At 36.4% G+C, this 24508-nt stretch overlaps 4 protein-coding genes across 5 annotated transcripts; 3 read left to right on the top strand and 1 right to left on the bottom strand.

Annotated features, from left to right (window-relative positions):
- Positions 1–683: 683 nt before the first annotated feature.
- Positions 684–5227, top strand: LOC143445839 (retinol dehydrogenase 13-like). Its single transcript, XM_076945179.1, has 8 exons — positions 684–1355; positions 2514–2632; positions 3033–3188; positions 3342–3458; positions 3646–3746; positions 4159–4393; positions 4524–4632; positions 4733–5227. The coding sequence occupies exons 1-8, from the start codon at positions 1267–1269 to the stop codon at positions 4914–4916; spliced, it is 1110 nt and encodes a 369-aa protein (XP_076801294.1). The 5' UTR covers positions 684–1266; the 3' UTR covers positions 4917–5227.
- An 832-nt stretch (positions 5228–6059) lies between these two features.
- LOC143446575 (galactosylceramide sulfotransferase-like) lies at positions 6060–9236 on the top strand. Of its 2 annotated transcripts, XM_076946272.1 has the most exons (7): positions 6060–6437; positions 6584–6718; positions 7397–7593; positions 7736–7960; positions 8110–8257; positions 8358–8480; positions 8614–9236. In XM_076946272.1, exons 1-7 carry the CDS (start codon positions 6186–6188, stop codon positions 8941–8943), a joined length of 1410 nt encoding a protein of 469 aa, XP_076802387.1. In that variant the 5' UTR covers positions 6060–6185; the 3' UTR covers positions 8944–9236. The 2 variants fall into 2 exon arrangements, with proteins under 2 accessions (XP_076802387.1, XP_076802388.1); XM_076946273.1 differs by lacking the exon at positions 6584–6718.
- Positions 9237–14440: 5204 nt separating this feature from the next.
- LOC143446178 (protein unc-119 homolog B-B-like) lies at positions 14441–18300 on the top strand. The gene is made up of 5 exons (XM_076945701.1): positions 14441–14703; positions 15102–15212; positions 15902–16013; positions 16506–16678; positions 17218–18300. Exons 1-5 carry the CDS (start codon positions 14517–14519, stop codon positions 17331–17333), a joined length of 699 nt encoding a protein of 232 aa, XP_076801816.1. The 5' UTR covers positions 14441–14516; the 3' UTR covers positions 17334–18300.
- Positions 18301–18682: 382 nt separating this feature from the next.
- Positions 18683–22016, bottom strand: LOC143446177 (galectin-9-like). Its single transcript, XM_076945700.1, has 8 exons — positions 21792–22016; positions 21451–21536; positions 20356–20563; positions 19966–20088; positions 19653–19685; positions 19420–19508; positions 19115–19277; positions 18683–19007 (listed from the first exon to the last, which is right to left on the bottom strand). The coding sequence occupies exons 1-8, from the start codon at positions 21816–21818 to the stop codon at positions 18858–18860; spliced, it is 879 nt and encodes a 292-aa protein (XP_076801815.1). The 5' UTR covers positions 21819–22016; the 3' UTR covers positions 18683–18857.
- Positions 22017–24508: the final 2492 nt, after the last annotated feature.

Raw genomic sequence — 24508 nt, 5'->3', positions numbered from 1 at the left:
ATCAGGAAAAGCAGCTAGTCACTAGGTGTAGGCTGTAGTTGCTTACCATCTCTCCGTAGCTCCTTGTTCAAAACTTTAAAATGCAAATCAAGTTTTTTGTTTTAACGCTGTGGTTCATTTTAGTTTCCGCCATAATTGTTGTGGAAGTAAACAACGCCCATGAAATACCACAATTAAAGCAAGGAATTGGAGCAAAGCTTTGAGGTCAAAAACGTGCATCAAGTTGCTTCAACGTAATTTAAGAAAAAGAGGATCGTAGCACAAACACGATCACCAGATTAAATACGCAACTTACGTTTATTAGATTAAAACCAAAGTGAAGCTGTAGTGAATTGGCAGGACGGTTGCATTTTGAGCTAAAGTCATAATGGAAACGACCCAGCCTATATTTCTCTGGACTCTGGATGGATGGATGAATGAGCCTTACTAAAATGAACTCCATTCAAGAAACTGGAGTACCCGTTCAAGTGACTTGTGGTAAAGGGCGACGTGCCCTGTTCATAGGTATACATTAGTTACTGTAAGTCGCTACCAATAGAAAAAGAAGTAGGCTAGATGATGCACGAATCTAAATGCACTATGCCTGATGTTTAGGTGCTAACCTTTTATTCATTTTCATCGAGTCAATTTAGCCTATAAATTTTTCTTGTTTTTTGTATGCCACAGTTTGCGGAATTGTTTTTTTCCTCCCGCTACAGCGGTAACCTCAAGGCTCATTTAGGGCTTCGGCATCGACCAAACGGGATAGAAAGTTAGGTAAAAGTCCTACAATAAATAGTGTAATAGGCTGTAAGAAATGTAACTTAAGAGAATAGGTGTTTAGGCCTATGATCGACTTACAGGGATTTTCTTTGGAGAGTTTTGAAAAAATATGTAGCAGAGTCGTAACCAAGTCATCAAAGTAGATAACAATACAATACTGCAAATTGTTGTCGGTTTTTGCTTTATAGGCGTGCTGTTGATGTGCAGGGACGGCCACACAATCATTCAAAATATCCTATTGCTAACTAAATTTACCAAAAATTCATAAAATTTAATTCAATGTAATTTTTTGTATCAACACCTTCTTTGTTCTTTGTATTTCTTGGAATTACTTTGTTTATGTATCTCTCCCCGTTTTGATTTAATGCTGACAACAACGTTAAATCCAAACTCACATTAGGGGCTTTTTGTAGAGCAAAGGAAATTTGTCATGTTGTTGGTTTATTTAAGTCAAAAGTAAGAACGTCGTGTGGTTGGTTATGAAAGAAGTTGTTGAAAATAAGGATGTCTTTCATCAACGGACCTGTATTCAATCGTGTTATTGTGCCACTGTCGCTTGTATCTTCAGTCTGTGGTGGAATTTTACTACTGAGGTATACGGTAGGCTTGTGCTTGGCTTGGAATTAGACAGGCTAGACCTAGCTTGCTTGTACAAAATATGAGTCTGGTATACAAGTGCACAACCACAGGATGCCTTTGTATACTAGAACCCAGCTGCTCAAATTTTGACGTCATCTGGTTGTGGACTTGTATACTAGACGCCAAACTATTTGGCTGCTACTACTTCACAGGGAAAAAATCGTGCGTTGGAAGCATATTTTTCACAGATTTTTGTTAACCCAACTTAAATGTTATAACACAGTAACCTAAATCTATCTTCTAATGCAGGGTTTCTCAACCCGGGGGCATTCTACGGGAGCCACGAACAGATGCCTCACTAGTGAGCTATAGTGTAGTAGTAGGGGAAGAGGAGACAAAGCGAGACACAAGTTTCTCACGTTTGTGTGCTTGTGCTTGCTTTGCAAAATTAGTGGCGCAAAGGCTACTACACACGTAGTAGTGAAGTAAAAAGTGTTTTGCAAACAAAGACCTACATTTTTTATTGATGAACAGGGAGCCATGGATTTTGAGGGTCATGGTAAAGAGGCATGAACCATTAAAGGTTGAGAACCCCTGTTTTAATGTAAATTTAACTCCAATAAAATTTTAAATAATTAAAATCAACTTTTTGCATGATCTTTCTCCTAACCTAACTGCCTGTCTTTAACAACAGGCTGTGTGAGCTACTTATGGTGAAATATTCACTTCGAAAATATTTCGGCTTTAATGTGTAAAGTATGAAATCAAACTTATTTTTTTAATTTATTTTATTATTGTGATATGGCACCGGAATATTTCATTTTGGAACTGAGTGAAGTTTTTGCACGACATGAACTTACTGATGGTTCCTGAGAGCTTGCAGACTCAAGCCCTTTGTTACCAATCTTGTTTTACTGCACTTTTTGATGGATACAAATCATCAGTTGTTAGGTTGTTTTTTGTCATTGTACCTGAGTTTGAAAATGTTGCGCTAATGTGTGTGCTAGTAGTGGCGCTACTACTACTGGCACTAGTTAGTATCGTTGATGCCTAGCCTAATGGCATTGCAACAATAGTATAGTGTTGCCAGGCGTCAAACTCGGCTAGCAGTTGCATAATTTCTAGTCCAGTATTCAAACCTCTATACTACTGAACTAAGTGTTCCTTGACAGGGAAACAAAGGGTGGAAAAAAGTGTCCAAATACTAATAGAGTTGATGGCAAAGTTGTTGTGATCACTGGGGCTAACTCTGGAATTGGAAAAGAAACTGCCAAGGAAGTTGCAAAAAGAGGTTTAAATTAAGCATTGTTTGTGATATATTTCTGCTTCTGGAAATTTTTGTTTTGAACTTGGTTTTTGTTTTGAAATTTTCTAACTTCAAAGCACAGATAATTATGATAATTATTATATATTATAGCATGAATGTGATCCTTTATAGAAAGTGGCTTCTGCATGAATGAGACCCATCAATGTGCACACCAAACTTTTTCACATTCATGCTAATTTATATTATAATAAATAAACAAGAAAATTTCAGCCATTATGACACCAAAAAAATTGAGGCTTCAATGCATCACTCCAAAATTTTTGTTTCTGCAATTTTTTGTTGAAAACTATCATACTTTGCAGTATACCAGATATTTTTTCTTTTATGTTTAGTATAATTTCTCCAAAGCCTATTTGTATTCCAGGTGCTACTGTTATTCTTGGATGTCGTCACATGGGCAAGTGTGAAGATGCAGCTGTTGAAATTAGGAGATTGTCTGAAAACAAACATGTTGTTTGTCGATTCTTAAATCTTGCCGACCTTAATTCTGTGAAGGAATTTGCTGAAACAATTCAGAAAGGTAAAGTAGAAGGACCGATCAGTACTTTCCATTTGTGTGTTATTCTTCTTAATTTGTACTTGTTGTTTGCATTTGATAGAGTAAAATTGTCTCATTTTTTTCAGTCCTATTTCGTTTAATGTTGATTAAGTTGTTTCAATCCTGTTGCTACAGAACTTCCACACATTGATGTATTAGTCAATAACGCTGGTGTCTTGAAACCGAGACCCCCAAAGACTACTTTCAAAACCGATGATGGATTCGAGCGTCAGTTTGGAGTCAATCATCTTGGTAATTTTTCTCCTCTATTCACTATAGTTCGAGTGATAGCTCGTAGCATTGTGACTATCAGCATAAGTCACTATTATAGATACTTTAAGAGCTAGCAGTTTCCCAGACGTCTGAAAAGTATTGACTTTGCATACATGTGCATTGTGGACCTAGTGCATGCTTTCCATTCCTTGTTAAATATTTTCAGGCCATTTTCTGCTAACCAACCTCCTGCTGGAGAAACTAACTAATGGCGAAGAGCCAGGACGAGTAATAAATATTACTTCAGACGCTTACAAGCAAGGAAGTGTAAGTAACCAAAGTTCAGTATGGGGCATTAGCTGTATTTCAACGCGGAAGTCCATTTTTCTCACCCAGTGAATGATGTGTGCTAAGTAGTGGTAGTTTTGTTTTGCTTACGTACATGTTTAAATCCTTGTTTTGCTGATATGCATCTGGCTTAATTTTTACGCCAAGCCTTGTAACAGGAGATTCCAATTTTGTAGTTTAACATTAGGTTTAATGTATTGTTAACTATGATATTAGTGTCTGATCTCAATCGCAACCCCAACCCTGGAATAATCCAAAAGTTTTTTAACAAAATTATCCCAGATTATCAAGAAATTGTAATTGTCAACATGGTTTATTTTGGAAAGTGGGACTATTTCAGTCCCTGTGTTTTCCTTACAGTCCCATATCATTGTGTATATGTAAAATTTAGATTGATCTCGAAAATATAGACAAGTCTGACGTTGAAGGAGAAGAGAGATTGAACCAACTTTATTACCAGAGCAAGCTGGCCAACGTTCTCTTTACAGACTCACTCAATCGCAGATCAAAGTCGGAATATAACGAGAAGCTTGTCAGCAATTGCATCCACCCCGGGATAGTGGATACTAACATCAGTCAATATTCAACTGTGCCTTTTTATGTTGCTCCAATGTACAGCTTATTCAGTAAGTGAGTTATTCTTCTACAACTACACGCTTTTATGATGACATTAAATTTTGAAGTGGAGAAACGTTCCTTGTATCAGTTTATGCTTTAACACTTAGAACCGAGTATACGATTTTGTCATAATTGCAGAGCCGTTTAAGCTACTCACAGCAATGAAGACTCCACTGCAGGGAGCTCAGACAAGCATACATTTGGCAACTGATCCTAGTCTGACCCATAAGAGCGGGTGGTACTATAGGTAAGGTTTGGATTTTTCCGAGCATTGTCCTTCAGACTTGTACGACACCAGTGACTACTCATTGTCATATCCTTTCAATGTGATGATTTTTATGTTGAAGCGATTGCGAATCCATAGCGCCCACTTGCGATCTTTGTGACGGCGACTTGGCTGATCAACTGTGGAAGAAGTGTGAGGAGTGGACTGACCTGGCAGAAAGAAGAAATAAAATAAAGCCTAAAAATCAAAACAACATTGCAACATCTGACGTAAAGAAAATTTCTCAAAAACAGACGTCTAGCTGACAACTATATTTGTGACGCGAAAACTTTTTTTCAATATAACTCCACTTTGAAATTTTAAAATTCAACTGATAAAATAATGTTATTCCATGCCAAGTTGCACAAGTTTTAACGTATTTTGCGTCACAGATAGTGATAGGGGCGGGAAAATCTTTCAGTCCCCATTTCCATAGTGTTTTACTCATTAAAGAGAGAATTAACCAAAAAATGTAGATTGCTCTATCTGTTCTGTTTTAAATCATTTTGATGCATATTTCAGCTTCGATATAGCATTGGTATCGAAACAGAGTATTAAAACATCGATTTATGAAGAATTCATATTTTTTACTTTTCGCCATAAATGTGGTGGACAAAAGCGTTGTACTGACGTAGGCGGTCGGTCGGTGGTATTACAGTAGTTTTGATTGATACGGAGCCAATGACCATTTTCGCATTATGAATACTCAGCTTTTTATAGTAGATTCATTGTCGTTTAAAGCAACGTGACATCGTTTGGCAGAGGGAGTGGCCTTACTTTCAAAAATTGATAGCGCTCACAGCTGCTTAACAGGTGGCGACAAGCATTTAGCTTGAATAGTTCATGCTATCGAAGCATGGTCAGTGGTCAAACCGTGGTCCATGCATGCAACCAAAGGCGAAGTCTGACAGTGAAAAATTCACTAATTCTTTTTTTTATCCCTGAATAGAAAAAGAAATGTACAGCAAATGCGGGAAAAAAGAATGAAAATACCGTGATAACGAAACTTGTTTCACTTTCCTTTTAAATACTCACTTTCAGAGTAAAAACAGCTCTTACCGTTCAATAGAGAAACCGCGTTTTAAAGCAGGTATTGCCATTTCCGATAGTGCTCTTTGCTGTTGTTAGTGTTTTGGTTATGTTTGACAAGTTCAAGCTGCGGAATTTCAATGTTTTGCAGGAAGTGAAGATTTGGACGTCGGGAGGTACGCTAGATATTAATCGTTTCCGAAAAAGCTTGTTACTTACTAGCCAGCCAATTTTTTCAGTTTTTTTTCAAAAAATTGTTTGAAGGAGCGTTGGTCGAAAAAGCATGACTCTGATCACATCTGCGGAAAGCGTATAGCGTGTGACCATATATGGGCGGAAGTTCTGTATTGTAAATTTTATTTTTGCGCTGTGATGTTTTAGCCTACATCGAATATGATAGTATTGATCTCAGATGTATGGTGTCACACATAGTTAAAACTGCAATAACGAGTTCAAATTAGCGCAATAGCTACAAGTAGGCTAATCTTTCATAAATTTAGTTGCAAATGGAGTACTTTCTGAAATGGAGTCGCCTGAATGGGTTATTCAAAACTAGTTATAAAATTACCCTCCTAGTCATAGTTGTTTGCTTGAATATTTGGTACGTCAAGTTTTTTGTAGTTCAACGTGCCTATGCGGTCATAGAATTGGGAGAAAGGTTACCTGAGAGGATGTCAACTTCGACTGTTAACAATTCCAAAAGCTTATTACAGGAAGAATACTCAACTACAAGAAGTGTGCTTTATGACGACAATTACGTAAGTTTGACAGCGGTAATAGTGATACCGGCTATTGCTCTGTACCCGTAAAACCGCTGCCAAATTGAAATTAAGAATGGCGTTAAAGTTTTAAAGTCAAAACAATTGCATTTACATTAGACAAGCATTGAACTTTTTGCATTTAGATTGACTGGGGTAATGAAACTATTGGTGAGTGGACCACATTTAGACCGTTTGTGTTTGTAAAGACCCATAAAACTGGTAGTTCTACTGTTAATGCCATGATGGACCATTATACAGAAAGACTTCACATTAGAAAGGTGACCTTATCAATACCGATATATTAAACTTGCCTGTTGATCCAAGCTTTTCACTTGAACTATAATCATGTTTTACGGAGACTTTTTTCTTCATACGTACGTCATAATTATGTTCCAATATCGTAAAGAACAGCGCACATTTTACCGTAATGAAATTGGCTGTCACTATTTAGTTATTGGCTGCCAACATTTCACCAGAAAAATAATTGTGTGTTTGAAGCTATTTTTCACAATTTTTTTGTAAACCTAACTAAAATGTTATAACATGGTAACCTAAATATAACTTCCAATCTAAATCTGACTCCAGTTAAACGTTTAAATTAAAATTAACTTTTTGCATATCTGTCTCCATAACTACCCTAACCGTATATCTTTAGCAACATCATGCTACGTGACCTACGCATGGTGAAATAATGACTTCGTAAGTTATTGTTACACCCGAAACAATTGCTATTAGAAAAAGCTGTTTTCACCGATTTTTGAACTGGAAAATTTCTAACATAGTAACCAAAACATAACCTGATTATGATCTTCTATCTAAATCTAACTTCAGTTTTGCTTTAAATAAAAAAACCTACACTTCTATCTTCAACTACTGGCTGGGTGACCTTCAAAAAAAATGTGAAACGATGAAATACTGTATAGTAGCTTTCATTAAAATTTTGTTTTCGAGAACAGGTACATAAATTTCCTCCTCCGTTTATCGGAGGATATCCTGGTTTTATGCAAAACAAATTCGTATTCTTCGACAACGACGACACAACACCAGAGCTGGGGTCAATGTGCCAGAACAGCGCATGTGAATTCTCTGTGATCAACGGTCATTTTCGTTTGAACCTCAGTGTTGCCAAAAGTGTTATGCCAAAGAGAGCAAAGTATGTGCAGCGTATAGTCTTTCAATTAAGTAAAAGTAGTGTGTTTGAGTGTCCATAGACATATAGCCAGTGCTATGCTAGATTATTCTCGGCAATATAATAATCAAACCCAAAGAAGCTGTTTTATGCTAAAATTGTACAGGATACTTTCTATCGTTCGGGAACCCTGGAGACAGTTTCAATCATCGTTTAATTACTACTATGCTGTAAAGGGTAACCAAATTAAATTGGGAGAAAAAAATATGTTTGGCTCAAATTGCTTGCCTTATCCTTACTTGCAATTAGCTAAAGGACGCTTCATAAATGTTTTGGAATATCTAGATTTAGCTTATGAAAATCTCACCCGGAGCATTCCTTATTTCTTCAGGTAGGTTTTTACCTTTATTTTGCCTACGATTTTTGTCAAAAACATAAGAATGAAAAAGTTTGAAAAACTAAGACATGATTGACTGGATTTAAGTTTATATGCCTTATAGCCAACTAGCCAAAGCCATTATCCAATTCTTATGTAAATAGAAGTAAAAATCCGCAAGGTTTTGACTTGGGTATTGATCCATTTATTGACAATGAGGAGGAAATAGAAGAAGAGATCAAACATCTCGAATCTGGGTTGGATCTAGTAATGATAAATGAACACATTGATGAATCCCTCGTTTTGTTAAAGGTAACCTTATATCTATTTTTTGGTTTAAATATCAAGTACGTATAACAAGCTATCTGCTATACTATCTAGTACCTTAACTTAAAGCCTTGCATTTTCGCAGAATGAATTGAAAATGGATTGGGAAGACCTTTTACAGGGAGATCGTAAAGCACTAGATTACATCCATTTTGATCTCAAAAGTTATTCAGAAAGATACGCCAATTTTCAACATTTCTTTAAGTTGGTATGTCCATAGTACTGATGGCAACACCAGTTATGTTTATGCTAAAACTTCCCAATGGAAAGAAATGTCTAACTTTGTTGCATTGCTGTTTCAAACATAAATCTTGCTTACATATGGTTACTGCTGTTTACAGGATTTAATTCTGTATCGCCACTTCAACGCCACCTTGTGGAGGAAAGTAGATGAATATGGGCGAGAAAGAATGAATAGAGATGTCACACAACTGAGAAAAATGAAAGAATTGGATAAAGCTATGAATTCAAGAAAACCGCGACGAAAATCTTCAACAACGAACGTCGACTTGGAAAAACTGTTTTATTCAATCCCAAAGGTCTACAATGAAACTTATTTAATTGACATATTATATAAGAAATTAAAAAAGCAAGCAAACCGTATCAGAGGAAACCTGGCCTATGATATGGCAAGATACATGGTTGCAAACCACGGCGGTTGTCCTTTGTAAAGAATTGCCTGGAGAAGCAACAACAGAAATTCAAAACTTAACAACGTGAGGGAGCAACCCAGTTTTGCAGTGCAATCAATTTCTACATGGATCAAACCGAAAGAACCCTCTCTACGAGTTTGGGGATTGTGAAACCATAACCAAGCCAGTTGTTTCAGACAAGATACGCAGGTTCCTCATCGTCATCTCAACGATCAATTGCCTGATAAAACGAATTTCAAAAATCTAGTGGAAATTCGGTTAAGCAGAAGAAGACTTTACTCAGACAATGATTCTATTTGAAGCTGTCGTATAAATTGATTTGGATTTCATTTGATTAAAGTTTTTGAAGGATGTTTAACTTGCTCTTTCTCTGTCGAAGATTACATTACCATCTTTATAAAATTTGTTCTTAATTTAAACTGTGGATCGAATTTTACTGCCCTCAGCATACTGTAGGCCTACTTGTTCAGAAGTTAAAAAAAACACTTAGGCCTAACTTTAGTCCATTCCATGTGGTGTTTCCGTAGTACGTGTAGCGGCCAACACGTTCGTTGCATTACCACTCTCGAAATCTGGTAGGCTATATTACGTTATTCAACAATCCATACTGCATGTCTATCGTTTGTTTGTAGGATCGTTTGTTTCAGGTATCCGAAAGTCCTTAAAAAAAGCCTTATCTGTGCAGTCCTCAAGTGTCCGAAATTACCACGGTACAGGGGTAATTTCGTATATGCTTGGGATCATCTCGGGCAGTATAAATTTTACAGATATTTTTCGTTTATTTAACGAAATAAAGAAATTAAAATTAAGCGTTTTACAACCAGCACATTAGCGCATGTTGTAAAACGAAAGGTTAATGGGAAACCTAAGGGCGGCCATTTGCCGTTTATATCCTCCCACTCGTACAGGGTTTGGCAACACCAAGGCAATTCGTGTGCTTTCCACAGCGTGGATATCTTCTACTTGCGGTTCAACAAATGATTTAAGAACTTTTGGTGTTCTTTCTATAAAATTTAATGTCGAGATTTTTGTCTTGCCCTTCATCGTCAGAGTTTGCCAAGTCAATCACTTCACCAATGAAGAAGACCTTTTTTTACTGGATACTTCGAATCAAATGGCCGAACCTTCCCCAACCATGTGCCAAAATGTAAATGCAATCAATATGACCGCCTAATAAACTGCTGGTCTAATTTATCATATGTTTATCAAAGTATTGTTTTATAACTACGGTCTCAATCAATAAAAAGCTTATTTTGGGTAATTGCACGTTAGTTCTGATCTTACACGAAAAATTATGATGACGTAAAAAGGTCTATGGCCTAAAAACGTTGGATTCGTGACAGAAGGAATGCCCTTTCCTAAATACGTCAAAACTAAAACTAGCATTACGTCCTCTTCCCTTATTGTAGCGGTTATCACATAACTCGCCCAACACGCGAAAGGTGTCCATTTTGATGGTTGGCGGAAACATGAAGTCTTGCAAGAGATTTAGAATTTATGATGAAGTCTGATTAAATTCTTACGATTAGGTAGCAATGCTTGTGCCAACCAATGGTGGAATTGGAAAACCGTGACTTCAAATGTCCATTTTTCACGAAAACTCTTCCCAGTTTGATCCTGGGCAAAAATGGTGCATGATTTTTAACACTGGCAAACTTGATAGGTCTTTAAAATGTACATTTACAAAAAAATATCATTTTGGTGACTAAAATCAAGCAATTGTTGCCCAGAAGCAATCGGTTTTCGTAGTCCAGTTGTAGCTGTTATCAGAAATCACTTATCAGTAGGGCCATTTTTATTTTGACCTGAAAAAATTTTTTTTTGACTTTATTTTTATCAAATTTTGGCTTTATTTTGACCTAACGAAATTGCTTATTTGTAAAGGCCACAGTTCTTCCTCCAGTTACCCAAACATAATATTTTGTCGATTTCAGACCCAAACGTAATATTTTGTAGAAAAGTTAAGGTGTTTTATGGATTATAAAAAGTGTGTCGTGTTTTTTGGCGATAGATTTAGGTAGCTTGTGTTATTTTGTCCTTGTGAAAAGGGCACTTTGCCTCGATTTTCTCCGCATGGTAAATTCTAATAAACAGCAAATTAAACAGGGAATGCTTGTTGCTGCTCCAATCAATCCAGCTTGATGGCGTTTACTTTTCCTGTGGCTTTCGACAAAATACTTTTTATCGCACTTCACTATAACCTCGCAAAAATTGCACATTAAACCACCCCCGGAAGTTGCATTAAATTCATCAGAAAAATCTCGACAAATCTGTCTAACTTTTGCTGAAGACGATTTAGCTTGCTTAGGCATTTTTGTATTACAGAATGTCAGTAGGCTATTCCTAAAATCCAGACTGTTGATCTTCGAAAAGACCACGTTTATGAAGAGGAAGTGTTTTATAAGAATTACAGTATTTAAATACGTAACAATGAATGGACATTTTGCGATAAAAGTTACTGCTGATCCAAGTGGGCATTGTGACTTATTTCATGCTTTTATGGGTTAATATGGTTTAATTGTGTCGCAGTTCCTGATATACAATGCTTCCACGAGAATTTTTACAAGAATTACTCTCAAGAAACACAAAAACTTTGTAAAAATCCATATTTTGACAAATTTTGACTTTATTGAAAATTTTGACTTTGTTGTAAATTTTGACTTTATTTTGACCTATAAACTTCTTAGAAACGATCCCCTAGCCGGCCTAGGTGCTGAAAACAACTTTACTCTTTAATTCCTGGTCAGACGAGGTCCTTAAAAATTTTTGACTTTATTGACTTTTGCGGGCCCTACTTATCAGTATTACAATCGCTGTAAGGGCGAAAGGTTCCTAGTTCGACCATGGGAAAGGTCGGTGGACAGGTTCAAGTTACGTATTCAACACCAAAGTTTTACCGGACCCAAGTGCTTTTGAACAAAGAAATGTAACTATGTGGAGAATAAAGTAGCATACTGCATACTGGTAACCTGAACTGGACTCGCGGACAAGCTTTGAAACTTTGGTATCCATATTAAGCGTAATTCTGGTAAAGTTTTTTTTACGGTGTTTATCAACTTATCAAGACCGGTTAGGCTATTTCTCACCGAAAACTGCCAGACTAATCTACTTTCGTGCCGGAGTGGCAAACTGTCAGTGTGCCCTTAGATCTGTTGCACATCCAAGATCTTAGGCCAAAAACGCAGTTTGAGTGTCATAGACTGAATGAACTGGTACTACCGGTAATGAACAACATAACTATAAGGCTACAATATTGAAACGTGATATAAGAAACGAGATATAGTTTGGTACTATTAAGGTTAACTTAATATTTTTCGACGGCTTTATATTAAGAGTGCCAAACTATGTCCTGTTTCTTACATTATTTTTAAAATGATAATATGCCACTTCTGGTACGTAGGCCTATACCTTTATTCACTAGCGATAAAGAAATGTTATTATTGACCACATTGCAATTTAACGGGTCTAGTGTAGAAGTGCACAGCCATTCATTCATTCAATTTATCCATATCCACAGGATGCCTTTGTATACTAGACCCTATACAGTTAGGTACTGAAATTGTGACGTCATCTGTTTGTGCACTTCTGCACTGAGCCCGCAATGACATTTTAGGATGTGAAATAAACACAGTGACTGTTGTTGAAAGCTGATTTTGCTCAAATAATATTTTGTGAGAATTTTTGATTTGGACTGTTCGTATTTATTTGCACCAGTGGTGATAAAGGAGACTTAGCCTAAGACAATGGACTCCGATCTTGATCCTGTTACATGTAGCTAATAATTATTAAATAAGTAGCGGTAGCTATACCAGCTCACGAAAAAAAAGCAATATGCTTAAAAATTTCTGAAGCTGAAATCTGTCGTGATCCAGATTTGAAAGTTTGCTAAGTGCGTGGGGGATTAACATTAAGAATTATTATACCACAAATCACCATACTACCCAGTGTCACTTTCTCTTGTGCATTAGCATATGTTGCCTCTTGCGCATTAGCATATATTGCCAACTGGTTTAGCACTGTTTTTTTACACCAGTCGTGGCAATTGCAAAAAGTAAGATGATTGAATAAACCACTGCAGTGAAAAACTAGCCCAAAATGGCCCATATCCTGGAGATTTAAAAACTGCAGTTGTAGTGTCGCACAATACATAGCCTGTAGCATTTTGCTAAAATAAATCAAGCGAAGATGGTGCTTATTGCAAAAATCGCCCACACTTAAATGCTTAGTGTGGGGTTTCCTTTCTTCAGAACAGGAACTCTTAAGAATGGATAACCTGCAAACTGAACCAAATGTGAATATTTTTTTTTCTAAATAGTAGTTATTATGTTAGCTGGTTAGATCCTAACATGTCAAGAAAATCTTTTATATTTTGTGAAACTGCTTTTCCATATCAAAAACTATGCAGACAAATGTGAAGTGTTGGTATCGTGTCGCATACTTGTATACAGAATCGTTGGCATTTCAAACTACTTATGCATTCGATTGGCTAAACTAGTGATTTTCAACCTTTTTAGCCTTTAAGACCATTAAAATTCAAGGAAATCTTTTGTCAAACCTAAATAAATTGGTTGTTGACACTAAATTGAACCATCCTGTACAACAAATGAAATGGTCAAGGTTACTGTACCTATCTGCACCAGTACCAATAAATTTATGTAAAGTGTGTCGAACTTAAAGAGCAAACACAGAGCAAACACAGAGCAATCAAATTTGAAGTCGAAAACTTTTGCATCATTACGCGACAAATTTGTATCACTCCATCCTTCCCTACCATATTTTTGTCAAGCTTTTTATAATGACTTTCAAAGGCGTGACAGACAATGTATTTTAAATTGTTACAAGCCTGCAATAAGTACATTATAAGACACTTAGCACAACTTACAGATTACACATTACTATTTTAATCCAATTAAAAAGCATTGTGTTTAGAACTTATTTTCTTCTGGTTTCATTACCGAAATGGATAAATGAAAACAATTATATAACTCTTCTTCTGGATTAAGAAAGCATCAACTTTGACCGACAATTGAAAACACAATATTAAATTACTGACACAAGTACTTTAACACTTTGGTGTATGGATGAAACGATGAGGATTAGGCTTTAAATTGAGACCTTTGGTATTTTGATCAATCCGCAATGGTTTGTTAATTATGAAAGCCTGATAGGGACGAAAGTAAAGACTGTTTTGGAAGATTTGCAGCAAAATTATTACTGGGGTCAATGTAAAAAACTTTGATAATGTTTACTATATTTATATGCAATGCTGACTGTATTTGTATAAAATTTCATTAATTAACATGTTCTTTCAGAAAGTTGTTTGAACTGTATCTTTGCAATATTAACCATGATAAACTATATATATTACCTAGCTCTTTGTCAAAGGTTGTCACTAATTGGTACAAAAATGTAGACAGATTTTAACAAATTTTGACAAATTAAAGAGTGAGGCGCACTAGAAGTTAAAGAATTTGGATATACTGTACAGTATTTTTTTGCCCAATATGTATGTTAATTCATGCATTAAACTCTAAGTCTTTGCCACTTGTAGAAAGCCAATAAACGTTATATACTTGTTTTAATGACAACTTATGGCTAGTTCTTCTAAGACAATGAGTGGTTCAAGCAACAAAAAGAAAAGTGGTTTACTGTCAAGAACAAAAAGAAAGGGCAAGGACCCAAAAGACTCCTCAAAAAATTATCTAACAGAAGAAGAACTTTTGCAAAAGAAAACTATATCTCCTGAAGATGTGCTACGGCTCATAGCCCCAACAGATAGTAAGTTTATGGTGTCTAATAACAGTACTTTGTATTAAATTGTGATTTTATTAGTGGGCTATATTATGTAATTACAGATTACAGATCAGGTTTTTTTTTACCTTTAGTTTTTGTTGTATTTGATTTAGTTGCCGTTTGGGAACAGTGTTTAAAGCTACCTTAAATGCATTGCTAAGTTAATGGATTGCACCAACTGCTTCATAAAATATGCAAAACTTATTCATGTATGACCTTTAGCTTGGAAAGGGAAAAGCGTTTAATGTTGATTTCACCAGTGATGCAAGCACATGCAATTTCTTAATTCCTTTGTGTTTTTCAAAACTTTAAATTCATTTGAATCTAAGCTTTTGACAGTGCTATGTCAGATGTAAATTGTAATGTTATTGATTTTTGTGCAGATTATCTGTGTGATGTCGAAGACAACATTTACGGTATCGACTTTACAAGGTTTCGAATAAGAGACTTGGACACGGAGAATGTGCTGTTTGAAATTTCAAAACCATCTCCAGGTAAAAACTTTCACCAAACACACTTAGTGCACACACACACACACACATTTGCAATGCCGTTAGACAATTACTTCATGCTGTTTTAGATAAATACATTTTCAGTTCAGTTACCTTTCAAACCGTTCAGTTCAGTTTCCTTTAATCAAACTGAGTACAACTATATTAAATGCATGCATTGACATGTTATGACATATCTGCATTGGAAATGCTTTTTAGATCGATGTACATTATGAATAAGTAATGAAACTGTACAAGTAGTTGGATTCTAATTAAACTTAGTAGAGTTGTTATTTTGAAGGCCACTTTATACCACCTACTTTTTTCTTAAAACAAGTGTCAGAAACGGCAAAGGCAACTTTGTAACAACAATAGCTTCTTCCTTTTGCCTGCATATATGGTAAATTGTGAAACAGACATTCGCTGATTTGTGCCTCTTGCACCATACTGAGTGTGAACTTGCATCATATTACTGCTTGTTGGAATTTATCTTATGTTTAAAGGAAGAGCATATCTACTGTATCTACTTTACTGTATATATATATATAAGGTATAATATTTTGCTGGGGGCCATATTTTTGTTATGTAATACCATTATGTAACAAGAATTGGCTCATGAGAATAGGTTTTGAATTTATCGTGTATGTAAGCAATCAATTTTATTGCAAATCTTATACATTAATATTTTTCAGATGAAATGTCTGAAATGTCAGCAGTTCTTGATACATCAGATCCTAATGCCGGACGTTTTGTTCGTTATCAGTTCACTCCAATGTTTTTGAAGCTGAGGACTGTTGGTGCAACGTAAGTATGGTTTGAATTGTACTGCTTGTCATTAGTTTTTACTTTTAACAGTAGTGAAACTCACTGCATTTGTGTACTTTTGGTGCCACGATATCAAAATATTAAGCTTAATGCTTTGAAAACCTGTTATTCAACATTAAAATTGATTTCGTATGCAATTCGACCATTTAGCTGTGTACAGTCACTACAGCGTACTGAACTGAAATCTGAAACCACCCATCAATATCGCCTTTACTCACCTTATCAATGAAGAAAGCTCTTGCTTTCAAAAGTAGTGGAAAATTTGCATAGCCTACATTTTAAGCCTTTTACTATTTTCCACTGTTGCCAACTTGGCTCCATTGCTCTAGTTACATATATACAAAAGTAATACTCATATTGTAAAGCATGGTGTTTTCCTTTGCATGTATTTTTTGTTAAGTTTAATATAAGTAGCTGCTTGAATCCCGGGTCGTTTTGAATCTTTGTTCATATATGCTTTGAATTTCTTAGAGTTGAGTTTGTGGTGGGCGATAAACCTGTGGAAAGTTTTCGAATGATCGAGCGTCATTATTTCCGTGATCAACTGCTTAAGAGTTTCGATTTTGACTTCGGCTTCTGCATTCCAAACAGCACCAACACGTGTGAACACATTTATGAGTTTCCACAACTGAGCAAGGAATCAAGTAAATATTTAATGTTGCTTTCAGAATACTTATATGAATGTGTTAGTTTCTTTCACCCAACTGACTGAATTCGGAAGATTTCGAACTGACAGCACTTGCTAAAAATTGGACCATTGCTATTTGTCACATAAAATTATACAGACATGTTTCTTGTTCTCGTATAGTATGTTTGTGCTACATTCCTTTGCTACACTATTTGTACAAAGGAAGCTTCTTCTTTTCTCAACTAACTATCATTGTGTATGCCGAAATAGTTAGGGGGAAAACTGTTTGTTGAAAAATATTTGCTTAGTCACTTCTGTAAGTGGTGACTGATATTTATTGTTTCAACATAGTATGAGCAGGAGTAATGGAAAAAGCCTTTGACAATATAGAAGCAGTGATTTTAATAGGTTTTACGAAAGCTTGCGATATTGTATGTCCGCTGTTAATTTTTTAATTTCACGTTTAAATCTTTATATAATTTGTTGTTTTTTTAGATATTGTGTAAAACGATGTTGACAATTCTTAACGCACTGATTGTTGTCATTTTCTTACAGTTACAACTATGATAGAAAGCCCTTTCGACACCAAATCGGATAGTTTCTACTTCGTCAATGGCAAGTTAGTGATGCACAACAAAGCTGATTATGCGTACAATGCAACAAACCAATAGACTAGTAAATTTTGAAAGTTTATCTATCGTGGTGCATTCATTGATTACAGTTTTTTAATTTGGTAACAAACATCACTTTTCTTTTTTGTCCCTTTACTGTGTGAACCCAGATTTGTTGTTGTTTAAATATTTTGGCTGTTTTCGGGCTTGTGTTTTTGTTTTTTCTTCCTCTGCAAGTCTGACTTTGTAAGGTCCTTTGAAAAAGACTCCCTGTGCAAATGCATTTTTGCTTCGAAGACGTTTAACATTTTTTCTTCTGTCGTATAGAAAGTGGCAAAGCGAAAGTGGTTAGCAATTTGTTTTTTATACTTAAAAATGTGTCTGCTTTGTCAATATCCGTGTCAAGTTGATTTTTCTATACTCACTATTGAATGAAAACTGTTGAAATATCGTTAAAAATATCGTTTAACATTGTCAACAATTGACTCCGAATGGCATCTACTTTTTGTTATGCCAAGTTATTATGTATTGAAGTAGAAAATAAAGCTTTTCACGAACTCAATGGCATACACATTTTTTGTGATGTTACTGTAAAATGCGTATTTTTTGCATTAGACGTACAATATCATTGATGGAAGTAACACCGTCCTACCGTTTCGAATAATTTCCATGAAGCTTGTATATTATATCCCCAATAGAATTTAGATTACTTTTTACAAATCAGTCCGTGGCATTTTTGTACGCCTTGGCATATCAGACTGCATGATTCGAAGTAGTTACTAAAAGCTCTTACTGTTATACTGTAGTATCAGATCGCACTTGAAGGAGTATCCTGCAAGTTTATTGCTAGTTTTCAAGTGTAGTTTAGCTTGTTTCTGTGTAAACAGGTCTGACATATTTCTGCGCTTTTTCACGTTTCATTAATTCAGATCTGGAGATCATATTGAAATTATCGTAGAGGTTTGTTGTTCAAATGGGATGATATTTCAATGTTTGAATGTCAGAATAAAAGAGCTTTAAGAATGCATTACAATTCGAAATACAGTTTTATTGAACACCAGAGATGAAACGTACTTGCTCATCAAATACGGCTTTCTGTTGTGTTTAACCCCATAAAAACGGCTTTTACCTTTAAACATTTTGCTTGGGCTGCAAACCAAGCAGTCGCTCCTAAATTGGAAAGCAGGTGCAGATTTGTTACACAACGATTATGTACTGTTGTTTACTCGAGAGGAAATATGAACACAAGATGATTTATTTTGGGGCCTTTGCTTGGAACGTACAGCGACATTTAGAGCGTTTTGTGCTTCATACATTTGAACATCAACACCTCGGACGGAAATAAAATTGGCTGTATAAGTTTGAAACATCTAAGTCTCCTCAGGCCACAATTACAATCCAAACTCGTCTCGATATTTCACTTGCTGTATTGTTTGAAACTCGAGAATGCACAAAACAACTGCATACTAAAACTCAACGAAGCACGGCCGAAAGAATCGAATTAAAAATCCACACGATCTATAGGAATACGCAAGTGACGTATTTGATACATCCGTCTTTGCATTTGTGATTTGTGACAAATGTCTAATAGAACAGGATTTCGTAAATAAAAGCGCCATCAGTAACCTGGAGGCACTTCACTCTATTGATTGGACGGAAGCGATGATTGAAGAGAAATTGAGGAACCCCGTTCAATTTGACGTGGTAGCCTTGCTTGTTCACAGCAATGTCAAACTGAAAAAAATAAAACAGAAAAGTTACAGCTTGTGCGACAACACCAGTTGGGGAATTGATATATTTAACGAGAAGCCCGCTACGAATTACGTATGCTTATTGCTTACCACAAATGGCGAGTTTTTGGCCATTGGAAATTCATCGTTAAGTTGTCGCTCCTCCGGGCCCCAGCCTCCGAGATTTGCGTTTCGCACGATAACGCGCTCTTCAAATCGCGGGTTAAGATGAAACACGATCTTTCCTTCGTCATTTAAAAAGTTGATGGCAAATCTGTAAAAATAATTTATTTTAAGTGTCTGTTAAGCCGAAAGTTAAAATTTGCGGTAAGAATTTTTAAGTTTTCTACAAATAAATCCGTTTCTTTGAATTAAACTGAATCGACATTCGACCATCTTTCAGCTTTTCATTCTACCTATTTGCTTGTGGCTTCATTTTTCCAATGATATGCACGCTGTGATCACGAATATTCCGGAATGGAATACCCACCGTAGAGCCGGGACTCTAGAAAGGAAATAGCTTGCATTAAAGCTTTTACAAAACGTTACAATCCTAAAAGTTTGCATGAAACTAGCTATAAGCTGCCAAAGCAATGAACGACTAAGCAAATGAAATAAAAGTAACAATCGCAGCTAACAATTAACTTACTGGAGATCTTAACGATGACATTATCGGAGGAAACTGTAAAATAAATCAGCAGTTAAGCCTACATCTTTAGTTTAAGTTAATAACTTGATTTTTGCCGCATACTGGATATAGTGTAAGGCTACACATAGCATTTATGATGTTGTATTGATAAACTTCCAAGTAAATAATTACATACATTATTATCTAACTGTAATTCAATTAGCTTAAATTAAACGGCAAAAACTCGTAGCTGTTTGCAGAGCTAGGTCCGTGCACGGCAAATGAAACAAGATCTCTTCGTGTCGCCAGTAAATGATAAAAAATCTCCAAGTACCTGGTTCTCCGTAAGGAAGGCCACGTTGCTCACTTGAATACCGCCCTGGATTTTAAGATGAGATACGGCGTAGAAGGGCATGCGATGTTTGAAGCCAACAAAGTGTTTTCCATTGACCGATATCTGAGACAAGAATAATACCGTAGACGTAGACTATATTGGGTTGCAATTAAAGAATAATAGATTGGAAGGAGGGTATAGTTAGTCTATACGCAAAAGGTGTGTATTAGCAAACTTACAATTTAAATACTCATTCCAGCCCCAGCTGGGTTAAGAATAACAAAAATTTTATTTAAAAACTTATGCGTTTAACGTGTTGTACTCGATATATGTCCAAGAATTAAAACGTCCGACGGAAAATCGTTCTCTATAGCCAACAGTTTCTTTCACCTTGTATTTGTTCTCGTTGCAAAGAATTGAAACTTCAAAAGCCTGTCCATGACGGAATTGAAACTTGGGCGTTTCCCTTTCCTCACCCTGCCACTGCCCGTTCAACCGGCTGTTCCTCACTACGATGTTCCCTTCATTAAAGCGTGGGTTAAAGTGCAAGGCGATGTCCGAGTTATCTGCGAAGCCCGTTTGCAAGTTGATAGAGAACCTGTAAACAAAAAAAACTCATCTTTACTCCTCACGCATAGTCGTTAAGTTCTATTGTTGCGATTCGGGCAACATCAGCGCTGTTACGCCTAATGGAACTTTTATCAACGGTTTGAGAGAAGTCTCTGCATTGCTTGTAAGTTCAATCCAATTTTTCTTCAAACCCCAATTACCGATCTTACCTGCACGATTGGATTTTTTTCAAAGTAATTTTTTGAAATTTTTTCATTTACTTTAATCTCACCCGTATATTGAACTGTTCACTTCACCACTGGTCAAGGGGGTTTTTACTTTTTACCTACAGTTGAACTTTAACATTCCACCAAGTCAGTTCTGGTGTGGACTGCAAATTCAGTTCTGGATGATTATTAACACGAGTCCAACGTTTTAGTTTTCCGCACCCAGCACTTCATTGCATTTAGAGCGGTCTTAAAATTGATATTTTACCGCGCCAAAGATTCTTGTTTTTTTCAAACGTTTCTTTTAAAATGGAGTGGGACTGGCCCAGTACGGGCCTCCTACACTTACGTATGACATTTGAATGTCTTTTTAATGATGACGTCATAATCAGTCAGTCCGCAATCTTCATACTAACGTGCGTAAGCAAACTTTACCCTCACTTCCTTTGTAATTAAAAGTGGATAATTAAATGGGCACATACACATGTATTTCAAAGACAGTTTCTACCAGATTATTCAGAGCAAGGGATCGTGTTGTAATATTGATGAGCTTGTATTACCGGAATGTATTGCACGCTAATTTTGTACCGATATTTGTTTGCCATATCTACATAAAAAGTCTTATTGCACACAAAAGCTTGTCAGATTAGGCTGGGTTGTGTTTGCGCTCTCCGACCTGGCACGTATTGGCAACAAATACTTTACTAACCTGTTTGCGTTGGGCCGTACGATCCCGTTGACTGTGATAATACGGCCAGGGTACATTCCGTTAATATGAGTCGTAAGCGGCAGAGTCTGCAAAGAGTAATTTTAAATACGTTATAGTCGTAAAAGCAATATTGTGTAGGCTTTATTTTTCCTTGTGCGTTTGAGTCGCAACTCCAAGCATCGTGCTACTATGTTAATACACATTCATCAAGTTAGCACACTTTCCACATCCATACTACACTACAGTTTAACAAACTAGGTATGAAATTGTCAATGTTTTCAGAACTTTGTTCATAGTAAAACAATTCTACTCTAGTTAAACACAAACTGTGTTAAACTTACCACATTTCGCAACGCTGGTTGAGTCATCTTTCATTAATTGTAATGGAATGAGATAGATATCTACAAAGTATGCTACAGAGCTATACCTTTCTCTACGACTGCAAGGTATAGAATAAGCTTTCGATAAAAACGCGTCGTTTTATGGCTTTCAACAGGAACAGGCCAGATCAGATATTCCCTAAGGCTTTAGCACTAGTTTAAAGGCTTTTTAATCATTATGAACCAACTGCATTGAAATTTGAAACCGTTGACGAGCTTGCGCATAATAACTGGCATTGTGAGATTTCCCTCAGTATGCGTACTGCATCTTATATCGCATCGTTTATTGCTTTGACGAAAGCGGCCTGTGGCCCTGGCAGAGCAATTGTTATCTGTTCTTTTTGTTTTCTTTGGTCGTCTGTATGCAGGTTAAAGCTTCACCAGGCTATGTAAACGCATTCGTTTGCATGAGTAGAGCGCATCGACCAATTCCTGTTGAATTTTAATAAATAGCATTTCACCAAGTTCTAGTAAATTAACCGATTTGCGATTGTAATTTGTTTGTGCTTTTCACTATTCTACTTGCAATACCGGATATAGTGGCCTATATATACTAATAAAGTAATATGGCGTAATGTTACTTTGCGCTGCGCAGTGTTTAAAATTTAATATGCTTTAACTGCTATAAAAGTGATTGATCAATATGCTCCTTTCCGCTGGCATTTGGTTTTTCATTTGGTACCCACTGTTAAAATCTAAATGGCCATTTTCAGTTAATGTTAACTCAACTTTTCATTTTTCGCGGAATCAGGATACTGGCCTAGGCTAGACCCAGAGATCGAAAGACTCGAGTTCATGACTTTAGAAAGACTTGACTTGATTCCAGTGGCGTAGCCAGAAAGAAAATTGGGGGGGGGGCAAATATTTCATGAGTTTAAGGGAACTATAAAGTGTTTATTTTAAGACACCGCCACCTGATGTAGAAGCCTATAGACACAAAAATTTGGGGGGCATGGCCCCTTTCGCCCCCTCCCCCGGCCCCTGGCTACGCCTATGCTTGATTCGTGTTTTAGCGCTTAAAAATCTCGAATTGACTCTTGTTAACATGGAAATTTCGGTCGACTTGACTTCGGTTGCAATACAATCTACAGAGTGTTTGTGGCCTCATAACCTGCTATAAAACTGTTCATTGTCTTCTCCCTTGACCTCAACATCTACAATGCCATTACCCAGCAACGAAAGATCGCAAAGCGACGACCTACGGAACATGACTTCTCGACTTCGCTGTAAATTAGGCCCGTTAACCACTCAGTGCTTGTCAAAGATCGATTCGTCTTTCGGCGTGAGCAACAATGTTAGATGCTAATAATCTGCTAGACAAGAATAACCACAAAAAACTGAGTATTAAACAGGAGCTCCCTTCCTTAGTTCTGGCAACCCTAACTTCTACCTCTACGGACCATTACCTTACGAAATATCACAAGGCGGATTGAACATGATGCTACGAGCTTGCTTGTATGTAGGCCTATTAACCATACAACGCAATAACGCTTTGAACGGTGCCTTGCCGCAGCGAAAAACATTACAAATAAGATTGTGTTTACTTTCCGACTAGGCGAGAATGTTCTCTCTATCGATAAAACTGCACAAATATAAAAGCGAAACTGCCGTGCAAGACTACAATGTGGCAACACAAAGATGATAGTACTGTAAAAATACGTATGGCTTTTCACCAGCTATCCGAGCCTTTCACTTTCAGATGGCCTAGGTAGGCTATAGTATAACTTATAGGCACAGAACTTTAAACATTTGGTAAAATTTCAACTGGCGAAAAACTTCATCAGAAGCCAATACATTACATTCTATGTCGGCTTCCTGGCAAAGCAACTGGTTTTGAATATTGAATACTATCCTCCTTCGCTTCTGCGAGAAGCTGCCAAACAAACATTCCCCTGACGTCATCATTGTGCGTTGTGCGTGACAGAATGGGACATCAACTACCCCACTTGGATATTTTAATTTGATTTGTTCTATGTTATAAAGACTACTCTTCTTTATAAGGGCTTAATTTTGTTATGTTTACCTTCATTCAATATGTTTTAGTCATAGGCGGGCAGTATCTTTTTCAGTACCGATACCTTTTGACAAATTTTAGTTCGTTTGTGTATTTCTTGTGTGAAGTATTACACAACAAACATATCTGTCATAAAGACCGGCTTCACTGGCGGCTGTAGCAATATGAGCGAGGACGAGTAATGGTTGATAACTTGTTTTACTTCTGCTTCGATGATTTGAGTTCTCATTTCTGAAACGGCGTGATAATGTTGTTAGTTGCTTAAATTCTGGCTATGCATATTACTAAATGATAAAGTTCCCATTTTATTTATTATCAGACACAAAGGCTTTCACCTTCGGACAAAGCTTACTGAATGTTACATTGCGCAGTAGTAAACATTACAGGATTGCAAACATTACATCGGTATATATAGGCCTATGGCACACCAGTTCAAGCGAGGTAATTTATCTGAACGTCATGAAGGAGAATTCAAGTCCGGTCAACAATAGAATTGCAAAATCCCGAAATAAAATTTCAGCATTTCGAAAACAACTCGTGACTCGTGACATAACCGTCACAACCTGTACCGCTGGTACTTTTGAAAAAAATATTGAATCTCTGTACCAAATTACTTTTTTCAAGAAATTTCAGTCGGTCCCGGTAAAATTGCAAGCGATTAACG

The sequence above is a fragment of the Clavelina lepadiformis genome, chromosome 2 (genome assembly GCF_947623445.1).
Source record: "Clavelina lepadiformis chromosome 2, kaClaLepa1.1, whole genome shotgun sequence".
In the NCBI taxonomy this organism is placed as follows: domain Eukaryota; kingdom Metazoa; phylum Chordata; class Ascidiacea; order Aplousobranchia; family Clavelinidae; genus Clavelina; species Clavelina lepadiformis.
Note: the sequence above shows the minus strand (reverse complement) of the source record. Positions and strands in the feature narration are given on the sequence as shown.

Excerpts from the sequence above, each read along its gene's own strand:
- LOC143446177 (XM_076945700.1), bottom strand. The coding sequence starts at position 21,818 with ATGACTCAACCAGCGTTGCGAAATGTG. Across the intron at positions 21,537-21,791 it reads AACCAGCGTTGCGAAATGTG|ACTCTGCCGCTTACGACTCA; the intron begins GTAAGTTTAACA and ends TACTCTTTGCAG. Across the intron at positions 19,278-19,419 it reads ATGAAGCCACAAGCAAATAG|ATTTGCCATCAACTTTTTAA; the intron begins GTAGAATGAAAA and ends TTATTTTTACAG.
- LOC143446178 (XM_076945701.1), top strand. The coding sequence starts at position 14,517 with ATGGCTAGTTCTTCTAAGACAATGAGTGGTTCAAGCAACAAAAAGAAA. Across the intron at positions 14,704-15,101 it reads GCTCATAGCCCCAACAGATA|ATTATCTGTGTGATGTCGAA; the intron begins GTAAGTTTATGG and ends ATTTTTGTGCAG. Across the intron at positions 16,679-17,217 it reads ACAACTGAGCAAGGAATCAA|TTACAACTATGATAGAAAGC; the intron begins GTAAATATTTAA and ends ATTTTCTTACAG.
- LOC143445839 (XM_076945179.1), top strand. The coding sequence starts at position 1,267 with ATGTCTTTCATCAACGGACCTGTATTCAATCGTGTTATTGTGCCACTG. Across the intron at positions 1,356-2,513 it reads GGTGGAATTTTACTACTGAG|GGAAACAAAGGGTGGAAAAA; the intron begins GTATACGGTAGG and ends GTTCCTTGACAG. Across the intron at positions 3,459-3,645 it reads GTTTGGAGTCAATCATCTTG|GCCATTTTCTGCTAACCAAC; the intron begins GTAATTTTTCTC and ends AAATATTTTCAG.
- LOC143446575 (XM_076946272.1), top strand. The coding sequence starts at position 6,186 with ATGGAGTACTTTCTGAAATGGAGTCGCCTGAATGGGTTATTCAAAACT. Across the intron at positions 7,594-7,735 it reads GTTATGCCAAAGAGAGCAAA|GATACTTTCTATCGTTCGGG; the intron begins GTATGTGCAGCG and ends AAAATTGTACAG. Across the intron at positions 8,481-8,613 it reads TTCAACATTTCTTTAAGTTG|GATTTAATTCTGTATCGCCA; the intron begins GTATGTCCATAG and ends TGCTGTTTACAG.